This window comes from Camellia sinensis, chromosome 8 (assembly GCF_055761805.1).
Source record: "Camellia sinensis isolate YWXY chromosome 8, ASM5576180v1, whole genome shotgun sequence".
Classification (NCBI taxonomy): domain Eukaryota; kingdom Viridiplantae; phylum Streptophyta; class Magnoliopsida; order Ericales; family Theaceae; genus Camellia; species Camellia sinensis.
In genome coordinates, this window is record NC_138968.1 from 181,813,793 (window position 1) to 181,829,284 (window position 15,492).

The 15,492-nt window shown below is 34.0% G+C and overlaps 1 protein-coding gene across 1 annotated transcript; it reads left to right on the forward strand.

Annotated features, from left to right (window-relative positions):
• Positions 1–4,435: 4,435 nt before the first annotated feature.
• Positions 4,436–13,657, forward strand: CNGC4 (cyclic nucleotide-gated cation channel 4). Its single transcript, XM_082884289.1, has 7 exons — positions 4,436–5,054; positions 6,288–6,503; positions 7,706–8,019; positions 8,910–9,018; positions 11,422–11,658; positions 12,714–12,800; positions 13,047–13,657. Exons 1-7 carry the CDS (start codon positions 4,524–4,526, stop codon positions 13,560–13,562), a joined length of 2,010 nt encoding a protein of 669 aa, XP_082740415.1. The 5' UTR covers positions 4,436–4,523; the 3' UTR covers positions 13,563–13,657.
• The last annotated feature ends 1,835 nt before the right edge of the window (positions 13,658–15,492 follow it).

The following is a 15,492-nucleotide window of genomic DNA, read 5'->3' on the forward strand; positions in this document are numbered from 1 at the left end:
CTTGTGGGAAAATTGATCTACTTGTCCCATACCAGACTCGATATTGCATATGCAATGGGTGTAACTAGTCAGTTCATGCATGATCCCCGTAAACCCCACATGGACGCTGTGGAACGTATATTGCGATACCTAAAGTCTGCTCTGGGTATAGGATTACTTTTCACCAAAAATGACAGATTGAAAGTATAAGGCTACACTGATGCAGATTGGGCTGGTTCAGCAGATGACCGAAGGTCTACTTCTGGATACTTTACCTTTGTTGACGGAAATCTAGTGACTTGGAAAAGTAAGAAGCAGCCAGTGGTAGCAAGGTCGAGTGCAGAAGCCGAATATAGAGGCATGGCTCTTGGAGTATGTGAACTGTTATGGTTGAGGAATATCCTACGAGATTTAGGTATCAAGCCCCAAGAAACGATGAAATTATATTGTGATAATACTTCAGCCATAGCAATTGCTCACAATCCAATTCAACATGATCGAACGAAACATGTGGAAGTTGACAGGCATTTCATTAAGGAGAAACTTGATGCTGGAATCATTACGTTTCCATTCGTAAAATCTGAAGATCAATTAGCCGATGTCTTAACCAAGGCCTTAGTCAGCAATGCCTTAGCCAACAATGCCTTTGATGACTCGTTAAGCAAGTTAGGCATGTGTAATATACATGCTCCAACTTGAGGGGGAGTATTGGAAATTAAGTCAAAGATATGCCATGATTCTTGGAAGATATTGTTATCAGTTGCCCCATAATTAGGAGATATACCATAACTAGGAGATTAGATCCATATCCAATATACCATGTGTAGATTACACTATATATATTGTACATCAACGATTGAATAAAATTATGAGAGAATCATTCTCAAATGTGTGTTCTTTGTCAGATTGCTTGTCTTTTTTTATTTGAGACAAACTACCATTTTATTTAGCAATGAAAATCTGAGATGCTCCCGGAGCAGAAATGGTATAGCAAGGAAGGACAAGTTTTTAAATTGAATTATTATCAAATTTATTTTTAAAATACAAGTTATATAAAATTTAATTTTTAAATTCGAGATGGTTTTAAGTTTTGTTTTCAAAACACAAAACAATATTTGAAACTTAAAATCATGTTTGAGATTCTATTTTTCAAACAATAAAGTGTTATAGCCACCCATTTTTATGCCACACCAACATTTGCTGCATGATTCTCAACATCCTTTTTTTATTATTATAAAATTTTCGAACTTGCTCTTCCATTACAGTCACGACAGCTTAAATAGCATGTGATTAGGTTCTTTTGAACTTAAAAACACTTGGGTGTTTGAGAAGTTGGTTTATTGGCTAAAAAAGTTATATATATATATATATATATTTTTTGATTTTTTTTTTTGTTTTTAGTATTTTTTTTTTCAAAATTATGTTATAATTTTTTACATTTATGTAGACGAATCTAAAAAGTAAAAAAAAAATCAAAATCAAAATCAAAATCAAAATTTGAAAAAAAAAACTTTGAAAAGGCAAAAAATTCCACTATTTTTTACTTCTCTCTTTTTTTTTTTTTTTTTTTTGTCTTTTTTAAACTTGTTTAGGCTTTTTAATTTTTTGATTTATCTCGTCAAGTTGATCTATAAGCCTAAAGTTTTTTGAAATTTTTTAAAAAGAGTTCACTAATGATAAAAATAAGCCTACAAAAAATACTAAATAAACAAATCCCAAACCCCAAATGAATTGCAAAAGCCACCAAGTTTTCAATCTAGAATGATACTTTGAAATAGAGTGAATCATAATTATGTATCGTCAATTTAAGTGATTGAATTTCTCATTCAATTCATATAATATAATTATTGGTGGTACTGCATATACCAATTAGTATATTAACTACTGTATCAACTAGTATTATAACATTATTATTAACCCCACCCATTATATAAATTACAAATATTTAAAACCTTTAAAATTATATCACATTATCTGTTAGTACACTAATTAGTATACTAATTGATGCATATTGACATTTATCCTAATCAATAACGGTAAAATATTAATCTAATAGACAAAATTATTTTTACAATTTAAATAATATAATTAAACACTCATCTTCTTAATCACCTCTATATTAAGTGGTGTTTTGAAAAGTTGATAAAAAGTTAACTTTTTAACTTTTTAATGAATTTTTTGACAAAAAATTGTGTTATTTTGAATAAAAAAATTGACATTTTACTGGTGTTCCCAAAAGAACCTCAATATCATATACCCTATAAACGAATCTATTTTTTCTTCACCCCTCACCTCATTGTCCTCCTTTCCATGCTCCCCTTAAGTTTTTTAAATAATTGAATGATTTTTCACCTTCAAGAGATGCTGACCCGGACAATAATTTTCAATGAGATTACCTGAGTTGGAATAAAAAATTCTAAAAATTAAATAAATGAAATTAATAATTTTGATATGAAATGACAAAAAATAATAATAACTTAGAAAATAAAAATGAAATTCATCCAAATATAAAATGATGGTAAGTATTAATAATTACAAAAGGACAAGTTCAGATTTTGAATTAAAGTGCTTTGTTTGGATTCTTAGGGCTCACCACGAATCCCGTTTCGATAATTCGAATCGTTTATTTTGTCGAACATTTCATGTATTTTATACACACAAAAAAATTAGATCGATCTGATAACTGTAACTTATTCGATCATCGAGTTTTTAATCAAAAAATATATGGTTTATTTTTAAAAATACAAATTTTTTTGATGAAAAAGGGGATAAGTTAAATAAGTTACCATTAATATATTGAGTTAATTTTTTGTATGAATAAATATATAAAATATTCAATAAAATAAATGATTGGAATCTTTGGCTCTTTTGGAAACCCACCAAAAAAGCTAATTTTTTGGCTTTTTAACTTTTTTTAGTCAAAAAAGTTAGTTTTTTTTACCTAAAACAACCTAGCTTTTTGTTAAAACAGCAACGTTAGGTATCATAAAAAACCTTTTACGAAAATAATCATGAAAGTTTTGTGACCCTTGGATTACACTTAGAATAAAACACCACACACAAATTTAGGTAATCCAAGGATCATAAATCTTTCATGATGATTTTCATGAAAAAAATTTCATGATCCCAAACTTTTCTCTTGTTAAAAAAGCCATCAAAAAAATCAAAAAGTCAAAAAATTAACTTTTTACCAACTTTTCAAAACACCACTGTACGGGGAGCAAATATTCCGGCAAGCCCGTACTCCTTTCTTCCAAGCTCCGTTTATGTCCGATCACCTGCGAGCAAATAACGGTGAGCTACCCGGCGGTGTGTGGCCGGAAAAACCCTTCGACGATCAAGTCAGCATACACCTTAGGATAGAGAGAGAGAGAGAGAGAGAGGAGTGTTTGAGTGTAAGAATTCCTTACAAGAGTGTTCGTCCCGCGTATGGGGGGCGCAGACATGCTTATATACCCTCTGTGCCCCATATCCACTCCCAGTCATCTCCTGACACGTGGCTCTGCTATCCCATCTGTCAGCATAAACCTTGCTGAACATCACCTAATCTCAACTGCCTGCCTTCTCAGTTGGAGCTCGGCAGCCGAGCTTTTCTATCCACGGCCGTGCTGTGCTTCATACCCAAGCACTTTACTGGCTAAGCCCAACGAGGACCGGGCTAGGCGGCATCTTGGCAAAGCCTAGCCCGGGGCACATCCTGTGGTCGGCCTTCCTGCCTATCAAACGATTACCTCGGCTGACCACGCCTTTCTGGACGCCGGTCGTTCAGCTTGACTGGCTCCACCACTGCCTGATCAGGCAATGCTCGGTCCAACCGAGCACCACCTTGCCGAGCAGCTTCTATACGGTCTGGGGCGGCACATACTTGGCCCATCTTCTGCCTGGCCCAAGTTCCGGCAGCCCATCCCCGGGCGGATCGTCGGTCATATCGGCCCCATGCAGCATTGGGCTCTCAATCTGCTCGGCCGTTACCTCGGCCCAATTCCAGATCATAAATCTCCCTCTCAACCACTAAGGCCTCGTTTTGCAAGTGACTTTTCTAACCAAAAAGTTAAAAATTTATTAAAAAAAATCAAAAAGCCAACAATCCATACAAAAAAGTCAAAGATTCTATTTTCTCTCTACTTTTTGTACATCTTTTCGTAAAAAGTTAAAAAATCATTCTAAACATAGTAATTTTTTTAACTCATATTTTAACTAAATACTAAAAAAATTACTAAATTAGTCTGTTCCCAAACGAGACCTAAATCTCACGGACGAAATAACCCCTCCTCTCCAAAATCTGAACAGCAGGGGCAATCAGGTAAAATCGGACAATTTATCTGTTATACCACCCTAGTTCCACCTCTACAATTATTGTGTGTCCTTATGTGTTTCAAAAAAAAAAAAAAAAATTATTGCGTATCCTTTTGTTTTTTTCAAGACAGTTCCAATTCATCCCCTAAAAATCCGTGCTTAATATTCCTTTACCTCACAATAACCCAAACCCCTCTCGTACCAACTTCTCTCTCTCCCACACACATCATCATACACAAAGAGTATCCATGGCAACTGAGCAAGAAATTTCCCAAGCTTTCCATCACAGCAGCGATGACGACGAAGAAGAAGATGAAGTAGTAGAAGATGGAGAGGAAGAGAATTCCCAAGAGTGCAAAACCATGTCCGGCAGGTGCGGTCCTCGGCTCGGAACAAGATGGTCTCTTGGTAGAGTTTTGGACCCGAGAGCCACCTGGATCCGAGAATGGAATCGGGTGTTCCTCCTCGTATGCGCCACGGGGCTCTTCGTGGACCCTCTCTTCTTCTACGCCCTCTCAATAAGCGACACGTGCATGTGCCTCTTTGTTGACGGCTGGTTTGCCGTCACTGTCACCGTTCTCCGGTGCATGACGGACGCCTTGCACGTGTGGAACATGTGGCTGCAGCTCAAGATGACCAAGCGGTCCTACGAGGTGGGCAGTGGTGGTGGAGAAGGAAGCCGAGTACACAATGGGAGCGCTCGGACGGTGGCTCTTAGATATTTGAAGGCAAAAAAGGGTTTCATTTTTGATCTCTTTGTCATCCTCCCTATTCCGCAGGTCAGAATTAAGCACTGCTACTAACACAGAAATTAAACACAGAATGATGTGAGCGTTTGTGATTCATTCTGTATTTAATTTCTGTATTCCTAATATTTTTGGTGAGAATTTTAATATCAGTCATTAATGATTGCAATTATACATCAAGTTCATGATCAACGATATCATCATCATTATCAGTTCAAAATTTTCATATCGGTGATACCATATATATTAGATAGTACCAATTGATATATCACTGTTGAAAGTTCAAAGTTTCGATACATTTCCGCAGATTGAGTGAAGTTGCTTTGAGGTTTGTACACTAGTGTTTGAGGAGATGACAAATGCAGTCAGCACTGCAGTTATTGTATGCATATGCATACGTTGCACTGTGAGCATGTGATGAAACTGTGTCTTTTCTTCAACCTTAGAAGGGGTATAATGGGTAAATTTAATCTATTATTTTTGTTTTTTGGATTGAATTGGTTTGGAAGGAGCTCCAAAGAAAAGAATGTATCCTCTCTTGTGAAAGAAAGAAAGAAAAAATTGATGGACGTCTTTGGTTTGTATACTGAAAATAGATAACCTATACATTGTAGTTTTCACAAAGTAGTGACACTAGCACTCTTGGTTCTGTAATGCGAGTTGTAATAGTAAGAGAGTTTGTACTTTCTTTCTCACGTCGATAATCTTTTCCCAATGGCTGTCTGGTGCAATTAAATGATTACAAGAAAGAATAATGGTCTATTTGGCATTATATTTCTTTTTTGGTTACTATTTTTATTTTTCAAATTACACCCCAAAAAAATTTCTTGACTAATTATTTGGGCAAAATTTTGAAAACAACACAATTTAAAAACATTTACTTAATAAATTTTACACACAGGTTAGGAGGTTCTTGCTACCGATTGTGGTATAAATTCTTTTTCATTTTAAGATAGTAGACTGGTTCATATTTTTGCCTATGTTTCAAAAAAAAAAAAAAAAAAAAAAAAAAAAACAGCAACAATATCAACCCCTGTCTAAGTTTCATTTTTATTAATTTTTTTTATCATGCAAAATATCTAGAACAATAATCAAAACCTCGGGATATGTTTCAAAAGATAATTTCTTTGTCCGAACATTAAAAACCACTTCTTTTTGTTTTTGGGTAGGGTTATATGAAATTTTATTCTTGTCTCCACATATGTCATGTGATAACGTGATTTACTTGATAATGAATAATGCTAAAGCAATATGAACACAATGCAGGTAGTACTATGGGTAGCTATTCCGGCCTTGTTGGAAAGGGGATCAACAACTGTTGTGATGACGATATTCTTAATCATGTTTCTCTTCCAATATCTCCCCAAAATTTACCACTCGGTTTGCCTCTTGCGTCGCATGCAAAACTTGTCTGGTTACATATTCGGCACTGTTTGGTGGGGGATCGCCCTCAACATGATTGCATATTTTGTCGCATCGCATGTAAGCTTACTTATGTCCGTCTCTCTTTTTTTTCCGCTTCTTTAAAGATTATGCATTATTTTGATTTAACTAGACTTCCGGGTTTAAAGGTCTTGTTTAGGAAGTTGGTTTTTTTAGTTAGTTATTTAATTTTTTAATTATTTTAATTTGTCTAAACGACAATGCTACGTAGCTCAAATTTTGTGGCTCAAAAGTGGCTCAAATGATCAAAACGACATCATTTTGAATACAGAACAAGATAAAAATGGCCAAAACGACGTCGTTTTAGCCATTTGAGCCGCTTTTGAGCCACAAAATTTGAGATACGAGACATTTTCCTGGTCTAAAATAGTTATGTTTGGGAAATTAGTTGTCATTTTGTAGTTGATTTGATAGTTGTAAGATAAAAAATGAAATGATTATGAATTAGACGTGACATTTAATCTTATTAACTATTTTAGATTTTTTTTTAGTAAATTATTTTAATCCAACTCTCTTTCCAAATCTCCAAAAATAAAATATAAACGTGTGCTCATGTTTTGGTAAATACAAAATCCTAATAATCGCATACTTTTTTATACAAGAGAGAGAATATATATATCAAAAATCCCTTTTGAGTTTGTCTTGTTATTTAAAGTTGAAAGTTAAAACTTTGTTTCAAATCAATATTAACATGCTTGTGATCTTTTTCACTTACATCGTCCACAAAAGGAATAATACATTGATAAGAAGTGGAGTAAAAATTTGCCTATGGGTGAAAACGACAACATCTCTTTTAACTGTGATTAACGTGTTGAAAATGGGGTGAAATCCCTCCCCATTCCCTGTCCCATTGTCCAAAACTCTACCAACTTTATCTCTTCAATTGAAAAATTGCTACATTTTGCTCATTAATTTGTTTCAATCTCAACTTTCACCTTCTGTTAACATTTTATTTACTATGAAATAGGGCAGAAAGATGTATATATATATTTAGTTAAGGTGGTAAATTGTAATTTTCTCATATAAATAATACTTTAGAATTAACTTTATAATTTAGTCACAGATGATCCGGAGTCTTCACAAGGAAAATTGTTTTAAGAGAAAGTGAGGAAGTTGTTTTTGAATCGATGAGTATTTTAAAATTTTTTATCGTTTGTTTTAAAAAATAAAATGAAAAAATAAAAAACACAGCCAAACAGACTATTTGACGATAAACTTTAAACCTTGTGTACAATGTGCAGGCAGTGGGAGCATGTTGGTACTTGTTAGGAATCCAGAGGGCAGCAAAGTGTTTGAGAGAGCAATGTAGAGAAACAAAGGGGTGTGGACTGAGAATATTGGCTTGTGAAGAGCCCATTTATTATGGAACAACAAGCTTGGTGAGAGATAGAGCAAGACTGGTTTGGGGGGATAACAAGCAAGCCAGAATTGCATGCCTAGACAATGAAGATAATTTTGATTTTGGAGCTTATAAATGGACTGTTCAACTTGTTGCCAATGAAAGCCGTTTGGAGAAGATTCTCTTTCCTATCTTTTGGGGCCTCATGACTCTAAGGTATATATATATTTTTCTTTGGGTAATGCTATATATTGTTTTTTGGACCTTGCTAACACGTGAATAATGTAATATACTTTTTTTTAACTTTTAAAATACTTTTCGTTGGTTTCAAAAAAGAAAATTGAAACATTTTCATTGATTTTCTTTTTCTTGAGATGTCATTTTCTTTGATTTTCAAAACTTTGAAACACTTCTTTTTACACGAAATTCAATAATAATCAATGCCAAGCCTACTAGGCTTCTCACTCCAATAATTTGATTCCCCCCCCCCTGCTAGATTCTAAGAGGGTAGCTTATTAATGAAAAAATTAAATTAATTTAATAATTATAATTACATAATTTAAATTAATTTAATTTTTAGTGAATGATTTAGATATAAAGATTTACAAAATAAACTAAATAGATCATTAAAGTAGAACTTATAGTGAACCCAAACTAGATATGTCGAAGCTGCACCCCATGTAGTAGATGGGAGACAATTCGGTTGCTTATGCATTTGCCTATTCTAACTTTGTTTGAAAAATGCTTTTACTATATACTATTTTAGGGGAATATCGTATTGGTGGAAGTATAAAAAAACAATTATAAATTAATAATATTAAGTGGATGCCAGATATATCTCAATTGCATTCCACTAATTTTTAATTAATTTTATCTATTCTCATTTATCTGATATTTATTTTTAAATTTTTAGGGATTTTTTTTTTTATAAAATTATTGAAAATTTATATTTTGTATGATCTATAGAATTGTGTTTAGATTATAAATTTAGGCAAAGAAAAAAAGAAGAAGATGAGTTAAATATAAATAAAAATTATCACTATTTTTAAAAAAAATTTATAATACAAACCTAACGTAAATCTGATAGAAATTGATATATGAAACAGTACTTTTGGCAACTTGGAGAGCACAACGGATTGGTTAGAAGTTGTCTTCATTATTATAGTTCTCACGACTGGGCTCCTTTTGGTCACCATGTTGATTGGAAACATCAAGGTATAATCTTCACTTTTTAATTCTCTCTTTTGAATAATCATAGTTTCCATCACCTTTGAAAACTGTTTTTTTCACAAACACACTTTTGTCATTCATTGAAATTGCCTGATGTATCCTGTTAAAAAGTAAATTATACATTTAACTTATGTAATTTGATTTAAATTTTATTTTGGTTTTTATTATTTTAAATTGAATAATTTAATTTCTATATTTTAAGTCTAATTTTAATTCAGTGCCATCCTTTTAAGTTAAAAATAAAAATTAATAACTATACAGCGAATTTAAAAATAAAGAAAGGAGTCAAACTACATATTTTAAAAGAGTAATTTATCCAATTTAAAATGTGACCGACCTCATTTAAAATTGAAGATTATACTGTTTTAACCAACCACAGAATATATTTTACTTATGCTCACAAAAGTAGAGAATATTGTACCTAAAAATGACTTCTCTGAAGATAATTCAAAGGCCATGGGAAGTCAAGAGCAATGATATAGTTGGGACATTATCATAACTCTATCCGCCACTGTTGTACAGCTATTTGGGCTCATTTCAAGAAATTTTTCAATAATTCAAATTGTTCATATTTTGCAGTACATTGAGTATAATATAGGTGTAAAAAATGAAGTTAATTGGGCATCGTTAACCATTTTATCAAATTGTATTTGTATCTAGAAAAATAAATGATAATTGTAATTTAAAGTATAAAAATGAATATAAATGTGAGTAGATAAAAGGGTTAATGATATCTGATTAACTTAATTTTTGACAGATATATTATAATTGATATATACTAAAATATGAACGATTTAGATCATAAAAACGAGTCTCAAAATGAGTTCATATGACTGCACAATTTTGAGTTCATATGACTGTACAGTAGTGACTGTTGTGTCCCGCACAGCAGCCACTCCATTTTTGTAAATAATGATTGGAATCAAGACTAATTGGAAAATTCTATGATGTCAATCCCAAATAATTGTGCGTGATATGAAACATAAAATGAATGTACATTCCAAAACGGTGCACATGATTCACACCTTATTACGTGGATATCATTTTTTACCATTCAACATGTCTTTTACATTATAAGTGATTGAGATCCCATTGACTTGGTGGAGATATAATTATATTGTGTGCAACTTTGAACACATTAAAGACTTGTCCTTGGAATATTTACTCTTGTCTATTACTGTTTCAAAAGTTTGTGTTGACAAATTTTTATTTTTATTTTTAGTATCCTTATGGAAGTTAAGCCACTATGTAAATGGACCACTATTTCAGCTACTGTCATATTTTTAGTACAAAATAAAAAACAAAAAAAAGTCCTCTTGTACAGCGTGTTCAGATAATAATGGCACCGGACAATAATAGTCCAAGAGAGGTTCATGTTTTGGTCCTCTTCTTGTACACTGCATCATCACATAATAATTAATGTCTTTGATTTGGATTTTTTGAATTAAATTTTTTGAAAATTAAGCTTTTTGATTTTCGTATTTTTTTGTTTTTAGTGAATATTTTTAAATTTTAAACATTTTTTTTTGACTTTTTAGATGCACCTTACTTAAATGTATTTAAAAAGTAAAAAATTTGTGAAAAAATATTTTAAAAAATTAATAAATACATAAAAGTACAAAAAATATACTAAATTCTCGTATTTTTTTTTTTTTATATTTTGGGTATTTAGTGAATTTTTAAAAGGTTTTCTTCACAATTTTTTTACTTTTTAGATACATCTAAGTTAGGTATGTCTAAAAATTTTAAAAATTACTTAAAATATTAAAAAAAAATCAATAAAAACAAAAAAACACGAAAAATAAGAAAAGTAAATTTTTCAAAAAGTATTTTTTGAAAAGTGAAACCAAGCATAGTGAATGGACCTCGAGGCCCATATTTTTGTTTTGTATGGCATTTGGAGGCCCCTGTGTTTTGTGAATGAAAAAAATAATTCACAAATATTTTTTTTATTTAGAATAATGAGACTAATATATATATATATTTTTATAATTAGTCATAATAATAAATGTTTTAGCTTAAAATGAATGAATTAAAAAATGTTATATTAATAGGAACCAAAATAAGATGAATGAATTAAAAAATGTCTTATCAATAGGAACCAAAATTAAATTAGAGTCAAACTGTAGTGACAAAAAATCTAATTTATCCTCTCCTTTGTATAGAAATTATGTATGTGTAGCAATATTTTGTGAATACAAAAATCAATCATCGATTCAGATACAATCATTTCACATTGGTATAGAACACACATTATGTGAGAAGATTATGTCTGATTTTATGATTATTTCCTATATTCCTAGATTTTTTCATACATAAAATAAACCGTGTCAAACAACCCCTCAAATGTGAATATGGAAATACAATATACATTATACATATATACAGGTGTTTTTGCATGCAACAACATCAAAGAAACAGGCAATGCAATTGAAGATGAGGAATATAGAGTGGTGGATGAGGAGGAGACGCTTGCCTCCTCTTTTCAAGCAGAGAGTCCGTAATTACGAAAGGCAGCGTTGGGCTGCAATGCGCGGTGTGGATGAATGCGAGATGATCCGCAACCTCCCTGAAGGCCTGAGGAGGGACATCAAATACCATCTCTGCTTAGACTTGGTTAGACAGGTAACACAAAAAAAAAAAAAAAAAAAAAAAAAAAAAAAACACAAATTTACAAAATATACATATATATTTTTGGAATAAATAATTTATGACGTAGGATCATATATATAAAGATAGCTTGCATTTTAAGCTGCTCGATTACACATTATATGATTGAAAGTAAAACAAAATAGGGAAGATGGATTTGGGGTTTTTTTTTAGCTATTTTAGCCACAAAAGATAGTTTCGTTTGGAAAGTGAGTTGACTTTTTGACTTTTTGACTTTTTTTGTTATTTTAGCCTGGGCTAAAAAGTTTGGTTTGGGAAGGACTTTTTGGCTTTTTTGACTTTTTTGTGAGAGAAGAGTGTAATGATTATGGTTTGGATGCGATGTTTTGTTTGTTATGGTTAAAATAACCTATTTTGTCTTTTGTGGCTAAAATAGTCAAAAAAAACCCATAAACCAACTTGCCAAACGATGGCAAAATAAGTTATTTTAGCCACAAAAAAACAAAACATCATATTCAATCCATAATCATTATACTATTCTCTCACAAAAAAAACTAAAAGAATCAAAAAGTCAAAATGTCAACCCACTTCCCAAACGAAAGCTAAGTATAAGAGAGCAAAAATATTGATTATGAAAAATCTCCAATTCCCTAACCATAATTTATAATATTTGACGATAGGCATCTCAAAAACAAGAAGATTTGAAATTAGATCACAAGATTCTCTGTTTTTAAATTCTTCACTTCTCTTATCTCCAAATACTCACAATTATTGAATTATATCTTGAGATTTTAATTTTTTTAAATTCTCACATAATTCAATAATTGTAACGCTGTATTTGATTGGGGAATTTGTTAAGAAATTTGGAAAGAGAAAGAGAAAATTTAAGTGAAATATGAATAAAATATATTTATATTTCATATAATTTCATACACTTTTTCCCTTTCTATTTTCAAATTTTCCAACAAAACACAACTTCAGAGTTTTCAGATGGATGAATAAAAGATTTGGGAACATTGGTGGACATAAATGTGTGAGTTTTAGTAAGTACCTTCCAACTCTATTTTCAGGTACCTCTGTTTCAACATATGGATAATCTCGTCTTAGAGAATATCTGTGACCGCGTGAAGTCCCTCATATTCACAAAGGGGGAAACAGTAAGTTTCAATTGTTGAATTTTAAGTTTCAATTTCTTTACAAATTTATTAAAGAGTAGTGCTATTTTAGTACAAAAATTATGAAAATTTGTTAAAGAAATTTGAATAGCGGGCACTCTGTAAGCACGGAAACCTCTGTCCTAACATTTTCTTGGTCCCTATCGAAATTCACGTGTTTCAAAATTCTGTGCATTCGAGAATTCCTGACTAGGACACTTGTGTTCATAATAGACATTTTTAATGCAGATAACCAGAGAAGGTGACCCAGTTCAAAGAATGCTATTTGTAGTAAGGGGTCATCTCCAAAGCAGCCAAGTACTCCGAGACGGTGTGAAAAGCTGCTGCATGTTAGGCCCTGGAAACTTCAGCGGCGACGAGCTTTTGTCATGGTGTCTCCGAAGACCCTTTGTCGAACGACTTCCACCGTCTTCATCGACACTGCTCACTTTCGAAACCACAGAGGCATTCGGATTAGAAGCCGAAGACGTGAAATATGTGACCCAACATTTTCGATACACATTCGTGAACGAGAAAGTGAAGAGGAGCGCGAGATACTATTCGCCTGGATGGAGAACTTGGGCAGCAGTGGCAATTCAGTTGGCATGGAGGAGGTATAAACATCGATTGACACTCACTTCTTTATCGTTTATTAGGCCCAGAAGACCATTGTCGAGGTGTTCTTCATTAGGGGAGGACAGGCTTAGGCTTTATACTGCTTTGTTGACTTCACCCAAGCCAAACCAAGATGATTTTGATTTCTGAAATATTTATGCTAAAAGCTGTGTGTGTGTGAATTATGGAACTCCCTGTCTTCGAAACTACACTTGCAAGCAAAAAAGGCAATTTATTATGTTCTATATTTTTCTTTTCCTGTCCATTCCTGCATTGAACAAAATTTTGGAGTCCATTTTATTTCCTAACCTTGCGACACGTAAAATTCAAAAGGAATTTTTATTGATAAATCCTATTTAGAAGTGCTTTAATCCAAGAAATTTATGAAAGAATTTTTTAACCCATTTAGTCCCATGTATGTATAGTTTTATTCCATAAAATCCTTTTTTCTTGATTTACACAATTTTCTTGGATACTTATGCCCTTATATTTAATTTTGATACCTTTATAAATATTTTTTGAACGGTTAGCAATTTTATGATGTGAATATTCATATTTTAAAATTCACATCGGTAGGAATGTAAAATTGGCTCGTGGGCGGCCCGAAACCCGCCCGCGAGCCGGGACGGGCCCGGCCCGTTGACAATGTGAATATTCATATTGATATATTAACATTCACATTAATCGGTAGGAATGTAAAATTGGCTCGTGGGCGGCCCGAAACCCGCCCGCGAGCCGGGACGGGCCCGGCCCGTTGACAATGTGAATATTCGTATTGATATATTAACATTCACATTAATAGGAGTGTAAAATTGGTCCGCGTCCCGTGGCAGCGCGAAACCCGCCGGCGGCCCATGGGCGGCCCGGGGCGAGCTCGGTCCGGCCCGTTGACAATGTGAATATTCACATTGACATGTTAACATTCACATTGATAAGAGTATAAAATTGGCCCGCGGCCCATGGACGGCCAAAAGCCCCCCCTCGCGGCTGGGGTGAGCCTGGCCCGGCCCGTTGACAATGTGAATGTTCACATTGACATGTTAACATTCACATTGATAGGAGTGTAAAATTAGCCCGCGTCCCATGGCTGCCCGAAACCTGTCCACGGCCCGTGGGCGGTCTGGGGCGGGCTCGGCCCAGCTTGTTAACAATGTGAATATTCACATTGACATGTTAACATTCACATTGTTAAGAGTATAAAATTGACCAGTGGCCTAGGGCGGGCCCAACCCGACCCGTTGACAATGTGAATATTCACATTGACATGTTAACATTCACATTTATAAGAGTGTAAAATTGGCCCGCAGCCCGTGGGCGGTCCGAAGCTCGACCGTAGCCCTACCCGTGACATTGTGAATATTTACATTGACATGTTAACATTAACATTGATAGGAGTGTAAAATTTGCCCGCTGCCCGAGGTAGGTCCAGCCCGGTCCGTTGACAATGTGAATATTCACGTTGACATGTTAACATGCACATTGAGAGGAATGTAGAATTGGCCCGCGGCCCGTGGGCTGCTTGAAGCCTGCCTATGGGCCGGGGCAAGCTCGTTTGGGTCCGGGCTCGAGCCGGTGGGTTGAGCCTCGGGTCGGGTCGATGGGCCTAGGCCTAGCCTCAGGCTTGGGTGGGCCTGGCCTTTTTTGTTTTAATTCTTTTTAATTTTTTCTACCAAAATTTTATTATTTTTCACAAAAAAAGACACTAGGCCTCGGCGTGGGCCAGGCCTCGGACCGAGCCTTGAATGGGCCTTAATCGAGCTGATGGGCCGGGGCGAGCTTCAAAGTGATGGCCCAGGCCCTAGCCTTGGGTCTCGGACTAGGCTCGAGCCCGGGCCCAAACGAGCCTTTCTAGAGCCACGAGTGGGCTTCGGGCAGCCTACGTTCTTTTTGACTATTCCATTAAGTCTTATTTGAGGTAAGCAGACCAAAATACTATTTTCATCTACTTATATTCTATTTAGTCCACATTATTTTCTTATGTTTCAATAAGTCCTATGGAAGACATAATTACCAAAATACGCATAATGTGAATGTTCACATCGTCAATGTGAATGTTCATATCATCAATGCGTAGAGGCCT

Excerpts from the sequence above, each read along its gene's own strand:
- CNGC4 (XM_082884289.1), top strand. The coding sequence starts at position 4,524 with ATGGCAACTGAGCAAGAAATTTCCCAAGCTTTCCATCACAGCAGCGAT. Across the intron at positions 11,659-12,713 it reads GCTTAGACTTGGTTAGACAG|GTACCTCTGTTTCAACATAT; the intron begins GTAACACAAAAA and ends CTCTATTTTCAG. Across the intron at positions 12,801-13,046 it reads TATTCACAAAGGGGGAAACA|ATAACCAGAGAAGGTGACCC; the intron begins GTAAGTTTCAAT and ends TTTTTAATGCAG.